This window comes from Strix uralensis, chromosome 2 (assembly GCF_047716275.1).
Source record: "Strix uralensis isolate ZFMK-TIS-50842 chromosome 2, bStrUra1, whole genome shotgun sequence".
Classification (NCBI taxonomy): Eukaryota; Metazoa; Chordata; class Aves; order Strigiformes; family Strigidae; genus Strix; species Strix uralensis.
Genome location: NC_133973.1, coordinates 14,803,212 through 14,829,100, shown reverse-complemented (window position 1 = coordinate 14,829,100; position 25,889 = coordinate 14,803,212). Strand labels below are relative to the sequence as shown.

The 25,889-nt window shown below is 42.3% G+C and overlaps 1 protein-coding gene across 1 annotated transcript; it reads right to left on the bottom strand.

Annotated features, from left to right (window-relative positions):
* Positions 1-1,133: 1,133 nt before the first annotated feature.
* On the bottom strand, positions 1,134-24,145 carry PLCXD2 (phosphatidylinositol specific phospholipase C X domain containing 2). Its single transcript, XM_074856619.1, has 5 exons — positions 24,121-24,145; positions 23,883-24,090; positions 10,593-11,053; positions 9,524-9,765; positions 1,134-6,798 (listed from the first exon to the last, which is right to left on the bottom strand). The coding sequence occupies exons 2-5, from the start codon at positions 24,028-24,030 to the stop codon at positions 6,636-6,638; spliced, it is 1,014 nt and encodes a 337-aa protein (XP_074712720.1). The 5' UTR covers positions 24,031-24,090; positions 24,121-24,145; the 3' UTR covers positions 1,134-6,635.
* Between the last annotated feature and the right edge of the window lie 1,744 nt (positions 24,146-25,889).

The following is a 25,889-nucleotide window of genomic DNA, read 5'->3' as shown; positions in this document are numbered from 1 at the left end:
AAGGTATCTACTTTGTGCACATACATTCACGTATATGCACGTGTGCCCTTGTGCAGCATTGCTGAAAGGCACACAGACTGAAAAAAAAAAATCTATCAAACCCCCTAGGGAAGAAAGATGATGAAATCATGTTCACTCTTGTGCCCAAAGTCCCCTCTAAGGTAGACGATTCCTGGCTTGGGGGAACAGCATCTGGAGGGCGGAAAGAAAAAAAGACCTAACACTGCTATTGCAAGCTATTTAACCATCAATGTTTTTTATACACTGGCAGCTTATGCTGTTCACATTAGACTTATGCTGCACAGGTAAAAACTAGTGGCCCACTCCCTGCCTACAGCACATTTCAGACAGACGACTGGAACCATGGGCTAGCTATGTAGGTGAGTCACTGTTAATCTGGTCTGGTTTGTAAACACTTACCTCAAGGTCTGAGACTACAGGTAGGGACAGCAGTCATTAGGCTCTGAACTGCCAGCTCTACCTTTACAATTTAACAAAAATTAAAGTCTACAAACACAGCACCCATCAGCTGCCCGTGTCTGAAAACAGGAGGGAATTGGGGTCATCCATTCTCCCCTTCTCCCCACCGCCAGTAGTCCCACATTCTCAAGAAAGGCAAACAAAGTAACCCAAAAGAAGGGTCTCGCTGATCTCACTGGGTTACAAGCATCCAACATTAGACCAGTCTCTGGGAATCATTATCAGTATTTTGTTTCCTGATTGAGTGTTACCATGGAGCTTCATCACCTGTATTACACAGCAGTAGAGGCTGCACAAAAACTGTACTTGTCTTTCAAGATACACCTGGATCCATGCATTAGCATGCTTTTATTCCAGTGAGTTCAGGCAGATGCAACTGTGCGTGTATGCAAGTGCAAGCATATACAGTTTTCTAATCACTTTGCACTACTACTTCCACAGAGAAGTTCTCAGCATATCCTAAAAATAAACATGTTGTCTAGGTCTGACTCCCCAGGGGATACAGGTGCAGCAAGACATGTCACCTCAAAAAACAACCTTCAGTGACACCGTACTGCATCAGAAAGGCAACTGAGCTCAACTGATGTTAATTGACTCACAACATAATAATCATCGCGTATCAAAACAACCAGCAGTACAAAGCACACAGTAAAGATGATTAAATCAAGTTGTACTTTTTATTTTCAGGATTAAAAACCCCAATGATATAGGTGCAGAGTAAAGCAGAAAGAAACAGATGTCAGCCCAAGTTTATCTGCAGTTCAGATGAGGCATCCTGGTTTCACAAAACTGAATTGGACAGATGGGCAAAGCACAAACTGCCAAGAGAAAGAAGAAAAACTGCACAAAATACAAATTGAGAATTGGTAACTCCTCTTCACCTGGCTCCCTCTGCCCCCTTCCACAGTATAAATAGCACAAATAAAAAAATCCAAATGCAAAATACATTTGACATTTAGAAAAATCAAAGAACCATCAAAACTATTTTTATATAGGATGTACGTACCAATACTTTTTTCAGAAGAATACACTGCAGTTCAATTTAAGTGAGATACGGAAGTTATCACAGGTCTATCAAAGGGTAAGAGAAGTACTGTTTCAATGAACAACACACAATACATAATCAATCAGGAATAGAAAATATAATTAGATTCAGAAAACAGTGCTAAAGCTGACATTCCTATTCTAGTCCCTACCATTAAAAGTTAAAGCTTGTTTACTTGGTAAGACTTGTAGAGAAATAAATACACTTATAGAAGTACACATATTTCTTTAACAAGATAGACATATTGAAACAGTGGGACTGATTTTTTTAATACAAAATAGAGACTGATTTAACAACCTAAGCCAAATAGCTAACAGGATTATCATTGAAAGGTATGGCTAAGTACATCACTACACTCTTACCACAGCCCAACATACATGTCCTTAGCATAAAATTTATTTGCTCCTCAGCATATGCTCTGGCTCTTCCAACCATCTGTCGAGTGAAAAACCAATAATTTGGTTTTTCTGGCTGGAATAAGAATGTCAGACACAGGAAAAAAAAAAATAAATCATCTTTTTCACTGCTCAAAGGACTAAATCTTGACCCAATTTCAATTTTGAAGTTTTGGGTCAGTTCTGTTCCTCACATTAGACAATTTCTCTGTGCTTAAACAACCACTGAAAATTTGCCTGAAGTTTTGTCCCAAACAGTGGTCCTCTGACCAAAGAATTTGTTGATTAGGGATGGCTAACAATATGCTTAAGTCTAGATGAAAGTCTCACTAAAACTGCATATGGACTTTGTATTAAATACTGTATATTCAAGTAAACCTCAAGTCACACATTCTCTGTCAGACTTCCATAGGTAACCTAATTTTAAATCAAAATGGCCATGTCCTTTCTTTATCTATACAAGTCCTAAACCATGGTCTGCTAGATGATACAGCAATGAACTCTGACACCTGAGACAGGTAAGCAAAGAAAATATTTCCAAAGGCTTAGCCAGATGAGAACACAAGATAAGCATCTTGGCAGATGCCCTACTTCTGGTTTGAGCCAAAATCCCTGCTCAATAGTGCTTCTTCAGCTTTACAGCACAGATGCTTTCTAAAGCCCAACATATTAACTCAGTACCAACACAGCAGCAAACAGCATGTGTTAGGAGCAAAGATACCATTTTTCCATTATTCCTTCTCCAAAGTGTCTGTTTGGCAGAATAGGGGCCTTTTTGCAGTCAGCATTTCTGCTCGGAAGACTCCCAGTCTGACATCTCTCACTGACCACAGCACCCCTGAAACCTGCCTTGCCAGCACTGTCTCCAGCAGGACCCTCTCCATCACAGCAAAGCACATGCAAGTTGGTATGCCTTCAGCTCCTGAGATAAAACTGGACAGCAGGAATCTGTCTTTTGTTCTCAAAAAAAAAAATCAATATTACAACACCCAGCTCCACAGCTGTTAAATGTATTAGGCCAGTAGTTCCCAAATAAGGAGCCGAGAGATTGTCAGTCAGCAAAATCTAGCAATAATTCCTCTTTTTTTTCCACTTATAAGCACACCATAAGATGCTAAAACCTCATATATGCTTCCTAACGGCTTTTTCTCTGCTGCTTCCCACCAGGAATACACACAGAGGTCTCCTGTGCCTCAGGTATGCCCTTGAAGTGCACATGGCAGCGATCAGCGCCAGGGGAACGGACATACCACCAGCGTGCTCGGCATTCAGTGACTGCACGTTAAGAAGAGAAGCAAGAGCCATAAAACAATGTTTAAGTAACCTGAATCTGTAATAACCATAAAAGTAATTATTCAAGAATATGGAATTCAAATACTTTGCCTCAAGCAGCTGCTAGTTTCCTGGCTTTTCTTCTCCCACCACCTACAGAATGGTCAAGTCCTCAGAACAATTCTTCTGGGGGAGTCTTCCACCTAAACTGTTCAAAAGTGAATCCTACTGCTTGGGGAAGATAGAAGCAAGACAATCACTGTATTCAACACATGCAGGTCTACACCAAAAGCAAGGAACCCCCAGTCTTCTCTTGCATTCCTGCCAATCTATTTTCCTCAGGCTCATACGTACACAACCTTGCAGGCTGTTAGCTGCTCCATACTCTACCCAGCTGCAGCCCACTCAGAGCCCAGACTCTCAGCACAAGCTGCAGCCACTGTCACTCCCCTGCCAGACCTGCTCCACTCTGCTGCCTGAAACCTGCCTAAACACTGCCACACCTTCAACGTGGGCACCGGATGCAAAGCTACTGCCCTACTTCCTTGATTCGCCCTTCCTGCCCAGCTCACCTTGTTATTTTTATAATGCCGGAAAGTAGAGTCCACAGTCCAAAGTCCAAGTCTAGATGAGCTCTGTTTTGCAAAGCATGAGGGAATCTAGGTACATTGTGGTGCTGTGCCAGAGAGATAAGCCTATTATACGGGTAGTTTTTAGGTACCCTAAAACGAAATGTAAATGTAAGCATCAACGTTTCCCAGAGTATCCACAGATGTTGCAGGCAACTGTATCTGCCAATTGCCCAACTCACTATTGAGACTGTCAGGTTCCTCAGAAAGGCGTTAACACCAAGCACTACTCTGAAATGACACACAAGTCTCTCCAGACAGGCCAAGCTTACAGAAGTGGTTTCCTCCCCACACACACTTAATCATTAATCCTAAAGCTATTTTCCATTTCTTCTCCCTGTGCTAACACTCTTAACATCTAGCATGCTTTTGTCCTATTTCAAGAGGCAAGAGCTAACAGCAAATATGTTCAGAGAAACTTCTGAGTTTATCCTTAAAAATATCTAACCAAAGCCCTGAGTTACAACCATCACATCTTTATTCAAATAAATACAACAGAAGGACTAACAGTCATTACTCTTCACGCACAAATATAAATACTGGTTAAGCCCAATAAATCTCTTTTGAGGTAGATATATACAGTACAAAATATATTAAGGGTCGAATGCAGACATCCTACTCACTTCACCTTCTCACCCTGTCCTCCAACGAAACCTTGCAAACATTATTTCTGCCTTATCAGCATTCAAACCAAGCTTTTCTGAGTTCTGAGCTCTAACACAATTTGCAGCTAAAAGACCACTGAAACCAAACACATACATTTAACACTATCATGGAGTTCAGTCGGGCCCATGAGAAAAGTAGGTTGAGACAAAATTCAGCTACGGAAAATCCAAGTATTTTACATAACGGCAAACAAAACAGTGCTGTTCAAAACAGGTTCCAAGTTTCATCAACAAGAAAAAATACCAAAAATAATAAAAACCGCCTGCTGGGGTTTTCAAAGGAGGTTTTAAACTAGAAATTTGAGCTTTAGTTCCCAAAAACTGATTTTCATGACCTGTACCCCACCACTGAAACACAAGAGGAATGGAGAAAGACAGCTTGAGAGACAGGCACCCCCCACCCCCAACTCCCTTAGAAAGAAGATTCAGTTAAAAAAATTCAAGGAACTCTAATGAAAACCATGCAAACAGATAAATCAGATTACACTCTGCTCAGAACTCGGCCAAGGTTCACATGGAAGGTTTGCAAACCTTTAAACTTGTCCTGAGTTCAGAGTTTGTGACAAGCAAACAAAGAGGTTTTGGGTTTTTGTTCTGGGCTGTCAGACCATGATGGCAGACACAGGATACATAACAAAACAAATAATGAATCTGAAGATTCACTTTTCTTTTGACTAAAATATCTGTAAAGATGATACATTCTATTATAAATAGCTTAGAGATTAATACAAATTCATAATCACCAAACAATTTGTGCACCAACAGTTGCTTTAGGAAGATGACTGAGCAGAGAAGTATCTGCTAGTCAGTCACTTTTGCATTATTTTTTTTTTAAACCCAAGATAAATCAGACTGTAGGACTGCTATCAGATAATTAAGTGCTGATAAGTACCAACATGTGACTGCATTGGCTCAAGCACACATGGTCACATTTTGTTGTGAATCAACACAAAAATGAGTATGAATACAGAAAGAAGCAGCACTGATGCCTGCCTAGGCTTGTGTGACTATTGCTTGCTTTGTCACTAGCGGGTGCAGGCTGGACGAATTTCTCCCCCATAGCTGTGGCTTTCTGACTACAAGCACAACTTTTGGGTCCAATTTCAGAATTCATTTTCACATTGCAAAGCAGAGATTAAATATTTGGGTTCTGAGCAGTCCCTGTCAGCTCCAGTTCTTCGAATAGCAAGCAAACTCCCACGTAGACCACCTCCTTTCCAGAGAAAGGCTGTCTGGGTGCGAGACCTTCCCCAAAGAAAACTCAAGGCATGGAAAAAACCAAGTGCCCAGCAAGCAAAGGAGAAAGGTTGCACTGTGGTTTCTCAAATGTCTCACAACAGGAATTCAGACTTGTAAGTTATGATCCTCATAATCTGAAGACTGAAATATTCTCCAAATTAATGCCAAAAGAAACACACTTAAACATGGTTGCAATAAATGTATTAAAGTATTAAAGTAAAATAAAGAGGTCCAGAACAACAGTTTGGACTTTGAAGAGGCTGAGCGTGCCAAGCCTTCGCCTGTCAGGCCCAAAGGAGAGCTCAGATATTCACCGCAGTGTAACAGCTTCCCCCTGAACAACAGCAATATTGTTTCTTCAAGAAAGTCAGAGGTAGTGTCTAAAACAGCATAATGAATACAGCAGCAGCCTCCAGCTGAGCCCAGCTACGCCTGAGGAGGCCCAAGAACAATACCGTCTCGGCCGGCCTGGTCACACTGCCGCTAAGGGATCAGCAGCCATCCTTGGTTTGATCCGGCCCTGGTGTTGGGAAACGAGCAGGATGCGCACGCAAGGGCACGGTGAGTCCTGTCACCAGGGAGACGCGCACCATAATCGGGTACATCTGCTCCGGAGGGCAGCCGCTTGTTGGCAGGCAGACACCGCGCGGACCGCAGCAGATGTGTGCGTAACGTGGGCAAACACGCAGCCACAGACAGACACGCAGCAGCACTCAGACAGCCTTCCCGTTCCACTCAGATCCACGCATCACTGGGAGAAGGGACCCGCCTGTGGGTGATGTTGAATCACCCTTCCACTAGAATTTTTTTTTTTAAAATAACCAGAGATTACAATGGGTTTCACTTAATAAATAAAAGGTTCAGCGTAGTTTGAAGATGTCCACGGAGGAGCACAAGTGGGACGCAGCAATCAGGATGTAGTTGCAGTTTCATCCTCTTCTAAAAGAAGGTCGTTTAACGCAATAACTGTAGCAGCAAAGTCATCCAGCTCCACAAAGTCTGATGTAATTATGTTAACACCTCTTACACCTGGTTTCTGTGCTTTCACCCAATTTAAAATCATGGGCAGGTTCCTAAAGAAAGGGAAATAAAGAAAATCAAACATTTTAAAAGAGGCTCTTCCCTATACACACTCTACTTAAATAAAACATGCTGTTTGCCAATTACATTATTATCTCACATTTGTGATCAGGTCCTGACTGCCACCCAAAATGCAACTAGCCTGATGAGGAAAGCGCTTAACATAACATGGTCATTAGCTATCAAATACAAATAGCAGTCAATCATCAATCCAAACTACCACGCGTACAAAGCAACATTTGCGAACTCTGTGTTCACCCAGTAGACTGTGCTTCAGCGTTTAATGCTGCACTACAACTTCATCCATTCTGGTATGGTTTTGCCCAAGAACATGTTGAACCAAAAGCTTAATTTTACAGCAGACTTCAGTGTAGCACAAGGCAAGGCTATACCTGGCCCGAGATGTTTCCCTGACCACCTCTGCCTTAGGGTGGGCAGAAAAGAAGTAGTCGGGACCAGCACACTGCATTTCTACCAAACTCCTTCCAGCCTCCAGACCCACCCAAAGCAACAGGATCACAGAAATCAAACCCTCAGCTCTGTAAGGGTGGAGCATCCCACCAAACATCACTGTAACCTGAGAAAGGTGAGGCGTGTCAGGAATTCAGTTAAATGGAGTTTGAAATTCTACAGCGGGGAGAAGTTTCAGTCATTTCTTGGACAGAGTGCAAGTCAGGAGTCTGCCCAAGCTTTTTTTGCACTCTAATATGCAAACCCCGGGGTTTTCAGCACAGTTAGAGACAAATGATTAAATATATTAGAATTATTTAAATTAGTGCCATAATAGATATACAAAATTATGTAAGATGGTAGGCAAGCAAATTAGCTAACAGGATGGGGAAGAAAAAAACAGAAAACCTAAAGAGACCTCACAGCTCTTGTTTCAGGAAAAAAAATCATGAGAAGATAGAACTTGAGTAAAGGCATAATGACTGTCCCTGTCAAGGGACAAACTAGACTTCAGGCAGCTAAGTGTGAATGTTGCACATTTCTCCTTTAGCAAGAGCTCAAGAACACTTAAATAGTCATATTCAGGGAAAAATTTCCATATGAGAAGGTAGATGTCTACACAGAACTGCAAAGACAGATTTACACATACAAATGAGCTAGCAGGTGTAAATGTATACAAGCAACCATGCTTTAGCAAAGGGTGGCATCTATTTTAAATTTTCACAGTTTACTTTCAAACAAGTGGTAATGATGGGGCCGCGGGAAAGGGATGCAGTGAAGGCAGGCTTCCAGCCTACCAGTGGTTTATAGTCCAGGCCTTTACAGAGTCACCTGAAACAAAACTGCTTGCCCATTCCATGAAATTAGATGATTCTTCAGTAGTTTAAATATAGAAATTCAGTATGATCTTTCCTTTAATCACGAGATAATAGTACATTTAATATACAGTAGGCAGATACGTTACATCCGTGCTTTGTGTTCGGTATCCCCAACCACACCGATTTACATTTGTGCAACTTGTGACAGTAAACGCCAGTCTTAAAGCACCTGAGCACCATCTAGTGTCCAATGCTGACCGCACAGACGTGGGCAAAGAGCAAGCCAGAACTGAGACCTGAGTATGTTGTGGCAGACATCGTTTAGTTTTAATTATCGTTTGTTATATTAACGTCTATAAACAGGAAGGACACTGAAAATTCCATGATTTATACTTCACCTGGAGTTTCCTTACTTCTATCAACAACTTTTGTGACTGAAAAAGCACAACACTTGCTCTTTTTATAAAGGATTTCTAAAAAAAGTGATCCTGACTTTGGCTTCAAAATATTAATATTGTAATTACTTCTAAAGTGACAAGTAATCCTCCCATAGGGAACATGAACTGGCTGCTGAAGATGTGTGTTTATCTCATTGTTTAATATTAAGCTCAGTTGCTGATCAAATTAGACTAGTTGGTACCATGTATACAAGATGTAATTTAGAATTTAATATTATTATGGCAAGATAAACTGTTAGTGACATCAAAACTGGCAATATTAAACAGTGAGCTAGGAGACCAGATCCCACCAGGACTGTTACAGTTCTAGCAATTTTTAGCAAACAGGCTACTAGGTGATAATGCCATAAAACTAAGTCACATTGATCCTATCCTGGTCACCTTGCTAACACTATCAAAAAAAAGTCACTGTCACTCTGCGCTTCTCAAAGCAAAACCCTCTTCTAATGATCTTACTCACAGGCAAATTAATTGTACAACAGTCAGTGGTATAAAAATGTCAAATTGTTAATCTAACTTTTGGTAAAAAACCCCAAGATAAAATACTGCCCCATGTCATACGTCTTTGACCATTTCTGAAATTACTGAGACAGATTTGTACAGACAAATGCAAATACGCCCACAAATACACAAATTCCTCTGCAGCACAAGCTTTTTTTCCCCCCTAAATTAAGTTCAGCCAATTTGAAATGAATTACTGATTTGAAACAACAGGTCCAGCCCATGTTTTATGAAGTCATATCACATTCACAAAGAGCTCCAATTAGAAAACACACTTATACTAACATATATACCCTGTTATTTCATTATTTTCAGTAAGTATTTTTAATGACTGCAAATATCTCTCACGAGCAATAGTAATGAAACAAAACTGCATACTTTCATCAAGTCTTACTTCTAAGTAAGTATTTCATAGTTTCTTGCTTACTCGGTGAGTCTTTCAACATGAAACGTGGTAAATAAAGAACGAAGAAATCAAGACAAGTCCTTACCTATGAACAAGTGTGTTCTTCAGACCACGAATTAGATGCCGTGCAATAGTATTCACTCGAGGTGTAAGAATTGCTTGAGAAACATGAAAAGTCCCATAACGACTTCGTTCCTCAAGAGTGGTCTCCAAGAACTGTAACAGTTCGTGCACGTTGGTTGTATTAGCCCATGGTGCTGGCATTTTATACCCTGGCCACAGGAAGGGGTATTCCCGATACAAAGGGTAGTGGTAGAATATAAGAACCTAACAGAACAAAGAAAAAAGGAGAAAAAAACCCAAAAATTCACAACTATGTTATTTATCTTTAAACAGGATATTGCATTGGTTTATGCTTATGTAGTACTGCTGCAGCTAGCATAGCAGTTAAAAGAGGACCAAGCAGAAAGAAGCTGTTCCCGAGTCACAAGTGTCAGTAAATTTGTTGCGCTATTGCCAGCAAAGGAGATGGAGATCATCATGGTTAGCTACGAGGACAGGATTGCTTCAGGCTCTAAGGGTCATCAGTTTAAAGTGAAAAAGTTTCCAGGAGTATACTGAAATGTCACTCAAAGCATTCAACTTAAGACATTTCAAAGCACTGTCAGAGACCATTACCATCTACCCGAAGCTAAGCATTTTACCTGTCTTTCCGTCCTCTGTGTAACTCCTATTAAGTGGCTAAAGCATACCAGGGGCTCTAGATACCTTAGTCATGTTCAAGCTTACATGCTTCACACTGGCCAAAAAGATAACAGTTTATCAAATCCTCATCACCACAGGCCAGCACAAGATGCTCAGCCAGAGAAGAAAACCATTTGTAAGGAGCACAAGGCCCTGAGGATATTATTATTATCCTTATTATTTAAGGAACATTCTCGGGAGCAAGACACAGTCTAAGCACACCATGGATGGAGGCTACACAGCTGCACATAAGTGGAGAGAAACATGCACGCTACATAAAGGAGGCCCTGGTGGGCTTTAAATTGGCCTGTCATCAGTGCCCTTGGGCCAAGACGTCCGAGTGGGAACCACACTCAGCCTCTAAATCCTAACCTTTTGGGTTTGAAAAACATTACACATCCTTTCCGTACCTGGTGTTTCTTCTCCCACATGTACTGTAATGTCACATATTCTACACATTCGGCTGAACAAAGTTTGGATCCAAAGGCTGAGCGGATCCTACTGATCAGGAAGGAGTGATGGCTGTCATCCATGGCATAGAAGTGATTGAAGTCCAAGAAGACTACTTCCTTGGGGTGCTGCTCAAGAAAGGTGTTGATCTCCTTCAGTCCATCCCATACTTTGATGCCAAACAAACCATGTATGAAGTAAATCTCTTGTCCTATTTCCTCCGGTTTGGAAGATACACGAAGATCAAAGTAGCGGATCCCGCCTTCCAACTGCTCTTTGAAAGTCAGATTTTGAGTCACTGACCATTTCTTCATGATCTTTTTAACCAAGGAAATTCTGGCCAAACGTTTGATGGCTGTGGCTTGGTCTGGTCCCACAGGAGATTTCTCATCAACCCAGTAGCTGAAAGAATCATGTGACCCTAGAAACAAAAGCCAAGAATATTTAATTTTAGAAAACTGACTCCCCCAAAACACACATGCCCATGTGCCCTGTAAACTGAAAAAAGTCCTACATGAACAGCAGGGTTGCAGGTATGCTCAAGTGTGGGTCTTTCAGACTATCCTTTACACTTTAGTTTTCCCTAAATATACAACCAGAGCTATGCTTAATGTTCTCGCTTTGAACTGTGAGCTCCCAAGTTCAATATGCTCTAAAAATCATGACCATAAGACAAACATCAGCGGTAACGGAAACTTTCTTCTAACCTTGCTTCATTTACAAACTATCAGTCTACCTTCAAAGCTTACAAAGTGGTACATCACTGATTTGAGATTCCAGCTTCATTCAAAGAATCTGAGGGTTTATTTTCATTCTACCCAATAAATCCAATCGTGACCTAAGACACCAAAGTTCTTGGAACAGATACCATTCTACACGTGACGGACAGAGGGATCTATACATGCACGTGCCTTAACAGCACATCTCACTTTAGCCCCAAGATGGTAAATAAATGATTAGTTTGAACAGCAGGCAACAACTGCCTGAACTTAGAGGTAGAACAATTGAGTACACCAGCAGTTACTGTGTGGTTCAATATCAAGCTCATGTTCAACAAGTTCATGAATGTGTCTCACCTGGTGGTCGGTGCCTCTGAGTGACCACAGATATGGTAAGTATAAAATTCACTGAAAAAGGCAACCAACAATCAAAATCATCAGTCCCTGTCAAAATAATGCATGTCCGACATGCAAACTCCTGTAACACAACTTGCACCTTGGCAGACAAACTGCATCTCCAGTATAAAATTTGTGCCTACTAGAAAAAAAACTCCAACTGAAAATTCAGTAGTAATTGGAAACAGAACTGAGAAATAATAAAACTCCTTCAAAGTAACAGCTTCAGAGTCCATGAAAGGTCCCTAGCTGAGCCAAGTCAATAACAGAACAGAGTAATAGGGCAGTGAATCTCAGTTTGCACTGTACCAGGGCAGCATAAAGCAAAGATGGGCAGAAGCTGTTGTAGCACAGACTGAGGCTGACCAGGGATTTCTAATCATTTACACCAGGCACTGGCATTTTGGCCAAGAAGGTGCAAGCGCTCCAGGCATGACTTCCCTGTGAAGCCCCAGCCAGGAAAAACACCACAGGAGCTCCAACAGCCCTGCGACCCTTTTTTCTTCAGGACAGCAGATGAGAGGTTTCTCACTGAGCCAAACCCCACCTGCTTCCTGCACAGCCACTCTGCTGAAGTACAGGGAAAACAGCTTCACTCCCTACCAGTCACCACCAGAAGCTCCTTTTCCAGCTGCCTCTGGAGTACAGTGACCCTGCACCATGCTGCCAGCACCTGCATTTTCCCTTCCTGCATGTCCCAGGGTTCTTGTCCCTGCTTCTAGAACTATGCTTTTCTAGAATTTCCTCCTCTATCTCAGCCTGCAACTCTTAAGATCCTAATTTGTCATTTCCAATTTTAAGACAACATCTGAGGCATCCACAGCCTCCTTTACCCAAACCTTTTATTTGTGTACCAGTGCTCACTTAAAGACTGATGCATTTCTTGTGATGTAAGATCAGAGCTATAAACAAGATTATGATCTCAATTAGATTATCTTGTCAGGATTTTTTAATCCAGATGCAGGTACAGACTGTGTGCAAACCAAACATCAGTTCACAACAACCTTAAATGCACTCTTTCTCCACGTATGTTCAAAAGTACTGAAAAGGAACTGTGAATGTTAGCTTACAGGCTTTACAAACAAACACTAAAAACTAATTCTGATCAACTCTTCATGAATTCTTCAGTCTTTGTAAAAGCATGCCTCTTATGTGGCTTTCCAGTCTTCTAGAAACAAGTGACAAGTAACAAAACAAGCAGTTTTCAAAAGATGTCAGCTTACGAAACTATTTAGTACCTGTCATAGTAAACTACATCAAAAAGTAGTTATCAGTTTTGGATGATACCTAGATTTTTCTCACCTTCAAATGCATAACCCCAAACAAAATACAGGATCAAACATCTAGCGAAGACATTTCAGAAGGAGCCCTGTAAGGCCTGGCTCATACTGCAAGCAGATGTTTGAGTTTCCTACACCTCCCTGTACAGCAGAATGAGCCTTTCAAGCTTCTACAATATTTGGAAAGGAGACTTCAATCGCAAGGAGCTTGTTTTCTGCCTCTGCATAAGTCACTTCGTACAAAGTAGTCTTGGGGGGGTTTGTTTTTCTTTGTGTGGGTGTTTGTTTGGGTTTAAGTTCTCAATTCTATCAATTTCTTCCTCTATTTAGGTCACTGCAGAAAATTGTTTAACATGCTACAATAAGGACATAAGAAACATTTTATTTTCATTTTAACTAAGACTGTGCAGCAGCCTCTAGAGAGCTGTCTACAGAAGTCACTCACACCATTATGTTCCCTCAGACAGTGACACTGATAAATCTGACTTACAAAGGAATGACAATTTTGTCTGGCATCGAATATATTGTCAACTCAAGAGTTGTCTAAGCAAATCCGAGCCAAGAAACAGCTTGTTTTCCTAAGTCTGATCACATACTTTATAGCTACAAAAGCCTTTCCCTTTGCAGACTGCCACATACAAGGCACATTTAAGGATACAAAGAACAAATTTCTCCTTGCACTATCACAAACCAAATTCTATTTATAGTCCTAGAAAGCAACAAGAAGGAAAACAAGTCATGAGCACATTGCAACTTTTTCAACACATACTTTAAGAACTGCTCTCCTTAACAGGGCAGCTGCTATTTGAGAAACTGAACTATATGTGACATGCTTCTATAGTTTGAGAAGATCCTTAAAACTCCTGCCCTGTGACTCTGCTTAAAAGCCTAGGAAATTGAAACTTCTCATTTGCAGTGAAGTCAACATGTATACCTAGATATAACCAAGTAGAACATGAACTGGAACATCTACAAAACAAGCTCTCCTTTTCACAGTTGGTAGAAGACCACCTCCTAAGGAAGTCAGAACAACTTCATCAATATCAAGGCTAGAAAGGCAGAGCAGAAGTTCAATTCAGTGGTCATTTAACAGAAGGCCAGCCACCAGTTGTGAGAAGTATCTAGGCCAAACCTGGACCCAGAACATTTTTACTCTGGTAAGAGAAAAAAGCAAGTGGAAAACCTGAAGCAACAGCACTGGATACTTGTCAGGCTGAGGGGCAAGAGCTAGGTGAGGATCCACGTCATCCACCAGGTCCTTCTTTAATTTAAGATCACTGTGTTACATTACCAGCTCAGTCACTGGCTTTTAATATAGCTTAGCTGTGATGTTAAGCTACATGCTAAGCCGATTGCATCATGATGTCAAAATAATCCCTGCTCTCCTTCACTCTACCCCTAAACTCCATGAAAGGCCTAGCCATTCTGTAGCTATGGCAGGAGCCAGGCTGGTTGCTGATACAGCATTATTTCTTTCTGAAAAAGCATAACCTAAACCAAACCAACTCTGTACAATTTAAAAGGCAAAGGCCAGAGCCTACACCAGAAGCATGAAAGCCCCATTCTGTAGCAGCTCAGTGTTCGACCTGCTAATCATATTCTCAATTCATGTCTAACACAAGGATGTGTGAAGATATTCAGATGCTGTAACACTGTTCAGTAACAACACTAGGGCTGGCAGTTCCTGAACAGAGCAAGCATCACACAACTCTCATAGCAACATACACAGAGAAGTCTTTTCCATGCATAAGAAGCCCTTTGCAGCCTGTGTTCCCCACCACCAAAATGGCATGCATCTCCCCAAATTATACTAACCACTTTTCTCAGGAAAAAAAAAGCTCAAGAAGTCTTGTCAGCAAGACATTTCAGATGACACCCAACATCTTAAACATAAATAACACCCTACAAAAATCCATTCCTTAAACCTGTTGATTGTGAATAAAGGAATAATGAACCTAGGTAATTAGAACCTCCATCCTGCAGACTGAGAAATCAAAAGGCACAAAAAGCCAGGAAACTTTGTCCTCGTCCTTCAGGCAAACAGAGGCCAGAACCCCAAACTGAACTGCCTCAGGGGCATGCTCCTGCACATGCAGCACACTTCTTGAGTCACTGTACCTGAAAACCGATTAGCATTCAGATTGCAAACTTTACTGAGCTGCTCCAGTGACGTGGCATCAGCCTGGGGCTCAGCCCTTCCCAAAACCAAACCAGGCACAGGAAATAAAACAAAAAGAGATGATGATTTGCCAATTGCTTCCAACAAGCTGAAGATACGTAGCATGAAGCAGCAAACATTGAAGTCAAGCATAAAAGAGTCTGCACATTCAACGAAAAAAAATTAGGGGACTGCTAATCAGCTGGCAGCTCTTACAGAGTAACAGACAATAGCTGCTCTATTTTGGTTTCATTTCTTTCATCTGACAAAGATTGGAAGCTTCAAGGAAAGCAGTCACATGCCATCAAATGCCCAGATATTTAACTATCAAAGGCTACGATATGGTTAGAATAGTATTAAAGAGGTATCTTCCAGACACTAGATTGTTAAAATGATGAATAGTCCTCTTAATTTTATCCCAGTAAGTGCAACCATGGATTAATTTTTATTCATATCTTTAAACCTCTTTTTATTCTCCTTACACTAATTTCCCAAGTTAATTGTATGTTAAACAGATCACTTCTCAATTCAATTTGTATGTTAAATAGATTGTATTTCACTATTCAGGATGATTTTTTTCATTGAAGCCTTTGTGCTAATTGTTAGAAAGCAGACTTTTATCATCACATCTGCAGCAGAGTAACTTTCCAGTGTGTCTATTTGTCATGCTACTTAGTCACAGATAGTCAAATTAACCCATGGTGTAGCTCAAACAAATGACACTTATCAACAGAATGTTATTAAGCCTTGAATTTCAACAATTACTAGCTACATCACTTTGTATTATCTTTTGTTTCCACACCAGTACTTTCTGCACATACAGCTGCAGCACAGGGAGAGGAATGAGCATCATCTCACAAACTCCAGTGTCCTTTTGGGAGCTTGTAAATTTACCTTCAAAGGATGTTAAAAATACAACTACATGTCATGCAAAGTGCAGAGATCATCTAACAAAATACTCATGCACTGCCAATTACTTGAAAACAAGACAAGAACTCTTTTTTGATACAAGCACACCTACTGCTGTATTGCTAGTCTCCCTGGTTGCAAAGCTGTGGACTAGTGAGAAGCAGAAGTTAAAGACTCTTTCTGAAAAGATCTGGCTACTCAAGAAACAATAAATTAAAGCAGAAAGGCAGGAGAATGCACTGTCAGTAAGTTTAACTAGATCAGAATAATTTGGTTTCATCTTAACATTAGTGGAATATTAGTGGGATGAAAAAATGCAAGAATACCTCCTGTGTTACGTTAAACGTTTGTAAGAAGCAAAGTCAACATACTGTACCAACCCCCTAAAAGCATTAAAGGGTTATTTATGGACAAAGAAGCACCCTAGCTGTAGTGATGCCAAACTCCTTTGCTCACTAGACAAAGTACATTCCCCATATATTACAAAACGCCGCACATGACATAGCATAGCAAGCATTACATAGCCAAGACATCTAGAAGCACGGTAATCAAGTTCCAAAACACAGGATGCAAGTGCTAGCAAGTTCAGGCTGTCCCACGAATGTTCTTCTAAACCAAATGTCCTGTGTGTGCCAGAACTGAGGGGAAAACAGGGATAAACAGAAGTGCCTCTCAAAGTCCAGAAGCCCTGAGGATTCAGGTCATTAACAATCCAGATTTTCTAATCAAAAGATTAACATCTTAAAAGCTCTTCACTAATGAAAAGCAAATCGAACCGTTCATATTAACTTTCTCAGCAAAAAGAAGAGAGGCAGGAATAACAAACATCCTATTGATAATTAATTATCTAGAACTGTCAAGACAAGTATTTATATTTTAATAGAATCCTAAAAGAATCCTTTAGGTATTCGTAATGCAGTCTCATTAGGGAGGACAAAGCCTAGTACAGACCAAATCCTCTTAGGAAGACTTCTTCTCCCTATCAAAGAATTACCCTGATTTCCCCCACTGCCCCTTTCAGGGTGGGAGATGGAGTGGGAGGGAATAAAAGTGGTACAAAGAGAAAGGGAGAAGGGGGCTGCTTAAAACTTGGACACAATTATCACATGGTAGCTTGCTTTTCTTTTTGGCCAGGAGAAATCCATTTGGCACTGGTTAGAGTTACTGTCATTAAAGTTTTTGGTCATTTTGCAGTGACTTCCCATTTAACACCAACCACAGCTGTCTGCACTGGGAAAGTGGCAGTACTCCTCTAACATTTCAACACCTGAATGGATCCACCTGCTCTGAAAAGAAAAAAGCTTCAGAGTCCTATATTCCTATTTTATGACCACTACAAAATGTGTTGATGAAGGGCTCATTCTCTTTTGAGAAGGCTCTAGGGAAATTTTTTCTTGTTTTCATTACACAATACCTTTCCCTCTTATTAGATCTTTTCTGGAAGAGCAGGCAAACTAGAACTTCCACACAACACTGAAGGAGAGCAACAACCATTTATATCAACATTATGATAGGTTTGCTCTGAAGCAAAACTAGCATGTTCTGCACTCATTTACCAGGCAGTGAAGTCACTCTCTAGGGCACACAGATTTTAATTAGAAAAAAAAGGAAGAAATATTTTCCTGATGAAAAAACAAAGATCTTCATATGCTGTCTTAAGAAAACTTTGTGGCATTTCCAGAACAAGTCCATTTTAGCTGAACAGATGACAGTGGTCCTTTAAAAAGGAGAAACCCTAAGATCTGAGGCTGGCTTTTCAGTGGAATTCCTGCACAGACCCAGTACAGTTATTTTGCTACCTGCCACACCAGTTCCTCACATAGGGGCCTATAAAGGGAGTACTTTGTTACTTGGGAATAGTGGAACAACTTCCATTAGATATTTTCATCAGCATAGCAGTGCAGGTAGTTTAATAGCCCCTCTCTAACAAGAGTTGAGATTTGCTGCTGCAATTAAGTAGACAACAAAGGTAATAAAATAACTTGTCCTTTCAGGAAAAGTTCATCCGGAAAATTCTTCATTTACAAATCATATCCAACATCATCATACTTATGCAGATGTTTTCTTCTGATGGTTATTACCTCATTGATTGGTAGATGCCAATTAAATTGTTATGGAAAGAAAGCTTGGTGAATCAGAACATTAACCTTATATATTTTCTCCCTTTGAGCTTTAATCCAACAGATGGCCAGTTTAGCTCATTCAATGATCCTTTTAATTAGGACTCCAAAGGAGTACTGTTTGGATGGAGGATGCAGTCTCAAGCTCACCACTGCTTCTCCCCTCAGGAGCCACATCCACAGCACACACAGCCCATGAACAAAGAAACAAGAAAACCCCAGCATTAGTAAGTTCAGCAGCTCGTCTCAGGGTCATGCAGGCAAAGAGAAAACAAATCAGATCTAATAAGATCCTAACAGCCAGTTCTTAATTGGACAGGGCTGCTGCTTCTTTTAAGAACCATTTCAGTTCTGCTTGGCCAACTGAATGGCAAGCAGCCCACAGGGCTTTTGGTGAACAGTCACCCTGTTGGGTCAGGAGAGCTGGCTGGAGCTGGTGGGTGGGGAGATGCGCAGGAGATGCCCAGGGCCCCACCATCCCAGGTGTTCCCCACCTGTGCCCGACACTTGAGCACAGCAAATATCCAGCAGTCACACTATAGCACCACACAGTCACCCACAGCTGCTTGTCATCTCAGGAAACACCCCCCTCCATGCTCTGTATCCCCCCCCCCCTCCCCTTAGACTCAACTATGGGCTTGGCTGGTAGGACTGCTCCTCATTAAGACTGCCTACTAGCTGTATTTGTAAAGCTTTGTTTTCCAGGGCCGACCATTTTGTAGGACTTTGATCATTTACATCAAAACCATTAGGCTTCTGCCTCAGGCTTTTGGGGTGATCTTGGTAAAGGGCAGTAACAGTGGCATGTTATAACACTGAAAGTTTTGGCCACAGTCATACTGACACTACCATGAACAAACTGTGGAAAGTTACTCAATTAAAAGTTGGTTAGAAAGTTAATTAAGAGTCCATGTGTCATAGGGGGGAATCGAGCAGTTGACTAGTGCTGCAGTCTGGAGCAGAAGACACAGATTTACTGTTTTAGAGGGCCAGGGACACATCTCTCCTCAGAGATCAGTGAGCAGTCAAGTCAAGCAAGCAAGTCAACTACTTCAACTCTCCAATATGGTCCAATATTTTAGCCACATTCAAGCCAATATGATTTTATCTGTTAAAAAAATGCTTCTGGAACTGAAAAAGCTCTAGCTACCTATAATCCAGCCTCCCACAGGCAACTCTCCACCAACCATCCAACCTGATGTAGGCAGGAATGGCTCCACATTCCAATTGCTCTGCACTGCTTAGAAATGAGATCCTGGTCATCCTTCCACACACTTTCGGAGGAAGAGCTGACACACCAGAAGGTGACAGAAAAGGCTCTGTGCACTGCCTGAAGCCATGGCTGGAGAGCTGCCCTATGTCTCCCCAGAGAGGTAGGCTGCCCTGCCCGCATGCTCCACACCAGCGGAGCACCCTGCCTAGCGTGACATTCCGCTCTAGGCATACCAGTATCTGAAAAATTGACTTTTGATGGCAAAAACTACTTTAGTGTTTCTAATCAATCCTTAGATGATTAGACCTACAATACAGAAACATTTATATTTCAGGATTAAAAAAGAAATCTTAACACTCTAGAACAAAAACATTGGTGTAAGCTTTTTTTTAATATTGCATTTCAAAGTGCTGAAGTAAAACATTTTACTTTTTCTGAATTTTCTATTTCTCAGCTCTCTTCTCCCGTGACTCCAATCAAGCTGAATTTAGTTCAGATTCAAATTAATTGTTCCCAAGCTAAGCTTAAGTTCTACTAATAGCTTTGGTGAAACACCTGCTATATGAAAGAAAAGATAATTGCCCATGTTTTCTAAATACAGCCATTCAACCTGTTGTTCTTTCCTGCCTACATCTGCAGCACCATGACACATCAGGTGAACCTTCACGTTCCCTCAGGACACCCACATACTCCAGCACCCACCCTGGGGTTAGCCCAATCCCATGAACAGTTGCTTCAAGAAGCTTTTCTGGCAGGAATCACTTCTCAAAAAAATCCCTCTAAACCATCATCGTCAACACAGAAAAGCTTTCCATCCGGTTAGGAGTAGAGGAGGGAAGGCAGGGGACAGAAAAGGCATTTGATTAGTTTACTTACATATTATGAAAGGGCACCCCTAACTACTCCGGGTGCTCCTACAAGAAGCAGTGGATCCCCACCCAAATGATCATAGATTTCTTCTAGAAGACAAGGAAAGAAAATCAGCACTGGGGAAGAACTCACAGCTAACCATCCTGACCAGAACGGGGGACCAATCTAGGGATACAGTTTGATCAATAACTGCAAGTATACCTACCTGTTACATCATGGCTCTTAATTATTCAAAGATGGAATAACTCAGACAGGATGGAGTAAATGCATTATAACCAAGACCCAAAGGAAAACAGAACTGCCTGCTCTTCTGCTCATCGCTTTCATCCATCACCTTGGAGGCTGGACTAATAAAACACTCAATAAGCAAATGCTGATAGTTGGCAGTGAACATCTGCTCGGTTGCTTTGCTGTCTCAAAACAACAGGCATGAGCTTATCACAATCTCAGAAAGCTGATTTTAAGACTTGAGAAAAACTGTTTCGCCTGTCCTAATACAATTCATGTAAAAGGCTGATGAAACTGGGAAGTGGTGTGGTATCTTCAGAAGCAGCGAGATTTCTCAGACTCTAGCACCTAGTTAATCATGATACTGCAAAAATTACTTAGAAAGGCAAGTAGTTAAAATGAAACAGTACAAATTGGACATGCCATGGTGCTATGAATTATTAGCGTGCAAGTACAAGCAAGGAACAGGTTCAGCTTCTCCAGCAAATTCTTTAAATAGCTGATTTACTTCAAAAGCAGATCAGTGAGAGCACTGCAGCTTTTTCTTATGTTCCATTTCTCAGGAGGGAAATAAGAAAACTAAGAGATACAGATTAAGAGATGACCAAGGAAAATAGTGTCACAGTTGTACATGATTTCATAAAATTGTTTAAAGTAAATCATCTTGAGATTAAACAAATACTATACCATAAAACACCTGTCAAAGGTCACGTTCACAATCAAAATGTTTAAGAGTTCATTTTTAAACCCACATTCAAAGAGGATTAGTCTGGAGTATAATTAAGAGGAGTTTCACACAAGGTCACAACTTGTTGAAGGTGGTTTGTTTTGTTGACTATATTATAGTCATGTAAGTTGATGACATTTTAGTTACTTGATATTTGGCTACTTCTCTTTGCAAAAGATTCCTTCTCTCATGACATCACACAGGAAACCTCATCTCTTTTCCTTGGACAAGACTATATTGCTTTAGCATTTTGTCCAGAGTTTTTTCAACAGAAACAACAGAAAAGCCCAAACTCTGGAACTAATCACACCCCAGCTGTGGAGAATGACCCTAAATTTTTTTAAAGTCCCACTCCATTTTGAGCACAGAGTTAAATCAGCATGTAAACACCAAACTGGTATACTTCATGAAATACCCACATCTGCTACCAGTTGGTTCTAAGGATTGAGCAAAGAATTACTTTCTCTGCCCTCAGGTAGCATGTTTCGCACCACACTGAATAGCTCAGGGAATCATAGCATAATGTAGGTTAAAAAGGACCCCCAGAGGTCACAGCTACCTTTTTGTGAAGCCAGTGAAAACAAGCAGCTCCAAAACCAGAATTGTTCGCAACAAATAAAGAAGCAGAACTCTATGCAGACATCCTTAGCTTCATGCAAGAGAGTTAAGACTTTCCCACTTACAATATCATACAATAGACTCTAAACAGCTTCTTTTCTGTGTATGCTATCAATTCTTTCACTTTAAATAGCCCCATTATACCAACATTTTGTACTTTTTTTTTTAAAAAAAGTAGAATCTTTCATTCTTCAAATGCTGCATTTCTCCAAACTGCAACAAGGCAAAAAAGCCCCAAACCAAACAGTTTCATGGTTTTGAATGCTGACTTTATTTAAAGTTAAAACAAGTTTTAAGGTTTCAACTCCTACAGTTAGCATCTCTGCTCCTACATATGAAGGGTGACTGGGAAGAGGGAGGGGAAAATGACAAAAAAAAATTCAGCACAATAATCATTGGACTAAAATGTTAAAAAAATGAAATTCCCAAAACATCTACTCAAAATGTCTTCTCCCTGCTTGCAAACTGCATGAGGTACATACAGGAAAGGCCTGGGAAAATACACTAACTTTGACCACAAATAAGCATACACTGCAAGCATTTTCAAAAAAACACTACTCATTTTAAAGGCACCACAGCGTTACTGAAACTACAACTCATTTCCCTGGTTTCTCTGCTTCAGTACTGGTTGCATGATGTTTGTAAGGGATGGACAGTGGCAATGGTCCTAGCACAATCTGTATCACAACATTCCGCAAAGTCTCACAGCCCTTAAGCTGCTACAGCAAGCAAGTTGATTTATTGCTGTTCACTAAAATAGAGAAGGATTTCTTTGCCAGAAGTTTCAAAATCTGCAGCCACTTGAATTTTATACGAACGCTGACCTTCCTTTCTGTCCCCCTTCCCTGTTCAAATGAACAGGGTTACATAAAATACTTTTGCTACTGTCAGGGTAGGAAAGGATGCTACTTTTGATTAAAACTTGGCATTTTGACTGTTCTACTTCAGGTAATACCGCAGTGAGTACTGTGGTATCCCACAGGAGGTGTGTAGCCCCTACTCTACATGTTTCAAATGTCCTTTAGTTATCTCTGCTGGCACAAAAAAGGAAGTTACTCTGTTTCTAGGGCAGTGTCTCTGCATATCCTCTATATAACATGTATCCAAAGGGTTTTTGACAAGCTAAGGCACTACCACGAAAATCAAGCTTGTACCACTAGCAACCAGAGTCTAACATCCAGTATCTGAATGAGCTGCTACAGTAGCCACCCCTGAAATCTTCCCTATTGACATCTACAAGCAATACTAGATTTTTTTTTTTTCATTTACCAAAGAAAGTCAGCCTATTCCTAAGTAAGTTTAGGGTCATCTGTTGTCTTCCTCATCTGTCAGTTTATCTGTCCGTAAACCAGAAGTGATGAGCTGACCCTTGCCAGTTTCTTAAACTACAAGCAAGAGCCAGGAGTTAGTTGTTTTAAGTTTAGCTGGAAAGAGGAAAAATTTTATAAGCAACTCCAGTGTTTTAGTGTCTTCAGTATAACATCATGCATTGGGATATTTCATAACTGTGCTGTACTCTTTTACCCTCTGACAAGCCACACACAGGTTCTGCTGTAACAGACATTTCATTTGATGAACCTCCAGTTGTTAAGATCAACGTAAACAAACCTTTCTCCCTAGCTGCTTTCAGCCTTACCTAACCAACCTGAGAAACCCTGAAGAGGTTTGAGACCCCCAGAGGTCACTGCTACCTTTTTCACAGCCAACGAAAACGAGCGGTCAGCGGGTTAGAGACTCACAGCTGTATTTACAGCAGATTAAGCCCTCCCTCCTCTCCTGCACCGGGCGGGGCTCACGCTGGCCCCTGCTCACACCCCAGAACAGGCTCGGACGCCCCAGGTCGGACTTCGCACGCGTTTGCTACAGTCCGAGCAGACACCCGCTCCCCGGCTCCCACGCCCGGGCCAACACCACCCGTCGGCCGCGCCCGCCGCCAGCACAGGCCCCGCCGGGGGGGCAGGCCCCGGCACCCAAGCGACCCGTCCCCGTCCCGGCCCGCCGCGCCGCCCTACCCGGGATGGCCAGGTTGGAGAGCGGGTAGGAGCGCAGCGCCGCCGGCAGCGAGCCCATCCAGTCCGCGTTGCTCTCCGCCATGGCTCCCGCGGCCCAGCGCCGCCGCCGCCACCGCCGGCCGCCCTCCCTCCCGGCCGGCGGCCTCATCCCCGGTCTGGGGGGCCGGGCCGGGACTGGCTGGGTCGGGGGCTGGGGCCGGGTCTGGGTCTGGGCCGCGACCGGGACCGGGACCGGGACCGGGACCGGGACCGGGACCGGGACCGGCTGGGTCAGGGCCGGCAGCGGCCGCCCGGCCCCCCCTTATGTAACAGGTGCGGCCCTGGCGGGCGCGGCGCCGTCACAGCAGAACGGCGGGCGGCCATTGGCTGTTCGCTGATCGCCCCGCCTCTCGTCCCGCCCCCGGACCCGCCCCGCCCGCGGCCCGGCGCGCGTGAGGGGACTGTGGCGGGAAGCGGCTGAAGGAGCCGTCGCCATGGCTCGGCTTCTCTCTGCGCACCTCCTGACCGATGAAAGCGGCACCGTGTGTGTCGGGTCAGGGGAGGGGGACGCGGCCTGGCGCTGGAGAAGCGTCAGCCGAGGGCCTGCGTGTCCTCTGGCCTCCTACGGCCCTCGTCACCTCACCTACAAGCTCCTCCCGCCGCGCTGATGGCACCGGCCACTTGCCCATGGCTGTCAGTGGCCGCGCCAGGAGACCGCTGTGGGCCCGGGTTCTGGCAGCCGCTCGGCAGCACCAGCGGAGCTGCCCCCAACGCAGAGGGCCGATGCCGCGGCCTTAACACGTCAAGTGGTCAGTGCGCGGAGGGGCTGGAGCAGTGTCCGCACTGCGCCTGGCTGGCCAACGCCACCGCGGACTGCAGGCTCCCGCGTCGCGCCCCGCCACCTGCTCCTCAGCAGCTCCCTTTCCCCGGCAGCCCACACAGGCGCGTGCACTCCGCCTCACGCTCATCTAGCTGCCACGTAAAGCATTTCCTCCAAAACAATTTCTGAATTTGCTGCGGTATATGAAACAGATCCTCTATGTTTTCTCCATGGTGTTATTACGTATCCTTGAAGGATAATGCTTTGTGAGCAAGTTCTCTTCTTAACTGCTGCTTACAACTATGTGCAAACATATTACTTCCATACTCTTCACACAAGATATAGAGACGTCTAGGTATACAACACAGAAGTCTACTCCTTCGTATGGTAGTGGAAAAAAATAATGCTGCTCTGAAAGATAACTTTTCACTGTCAAATGACTAAAGGCTGAATATTAAATAGTAAGGGTATATATTTCATGAGTCGCCTGTTTTGCCTGTAAGGAAACTTGTTAAATAGAATTCAAAAATAAATACTATTTAAATAAAAAAGTATTTATCATTTGACCTATTAAAGTTTGCCCATTAGTCATAGCATGTTTTAATTAATACACGGTAAAACTACTAATTGAACTATAAGTATAAAAATGTATCTGTAAATACATATGTTAAACACATATTTTCACCTAATACAACCAGAACCTATCTCCTTCCATAAATTTGCATTTTCCTTTTCAAGGAAGGGAACAAACACGTTTTGCTTTTAGAGCTGTGATATTGAACAATCTTAAAAATAGCGCAATTTCAATACCAGGTTTTCACAAAGCATTCGTGACCCAGGACTCCTAGCTCTCAAGGACAAATTTAGGTTTGATAGGCATTCAGCTGCCCTGCAGCCTTGCTCCCCCTCCCCGTTAAGACCATCTAGGACGCTTGCCTCTGATGTAGGAGAGAGCAGGCCACACTATGCAAAGCCACAGGCACGGGATCATAAGCATTTTCTCCTGCAATAAAATTTCTATCTTGAACCAAAAGAAGGGTTATTATTTGGGAGCTCCAGCATTTTCTCTTAGTTACACTAAGTAGTCTGTATTCCTGTAAGTTTATCTTCTTTAAATCTCTATTTCACGTCACTTCAGTCTCTCTTTCTCACGTTCCCACCATCACGGCTGGGGACTGCCCAGCGTGTGAACTCCTTAGATACCGTTG

Bases quoted from the DNA above. Each gene is read 5' to 3' on its own strand.
- PLCXD2 (XM_074856619.1), bottom strand. From the start codon at position 24,030: ATGAGGCCGCCGGCCGGGAGGGAGGGCGGCCGGCGGTGGCGGCGGCGG. The intron at 9,766-10,592 runs GTACGGAAAGGA...TTGTTCTGTTAG, and splicing joins TGTGGGAGAAGAAACACCAG to GTTCTTATATTCTACCACTA. The intron at 6,799-9,523 runs GTAAGGACTTGT...CCCTTTCTTTAG, and splicing joins AAGAACACACTTGTTCATAG to GAACCTGCCCATGATTTTAA.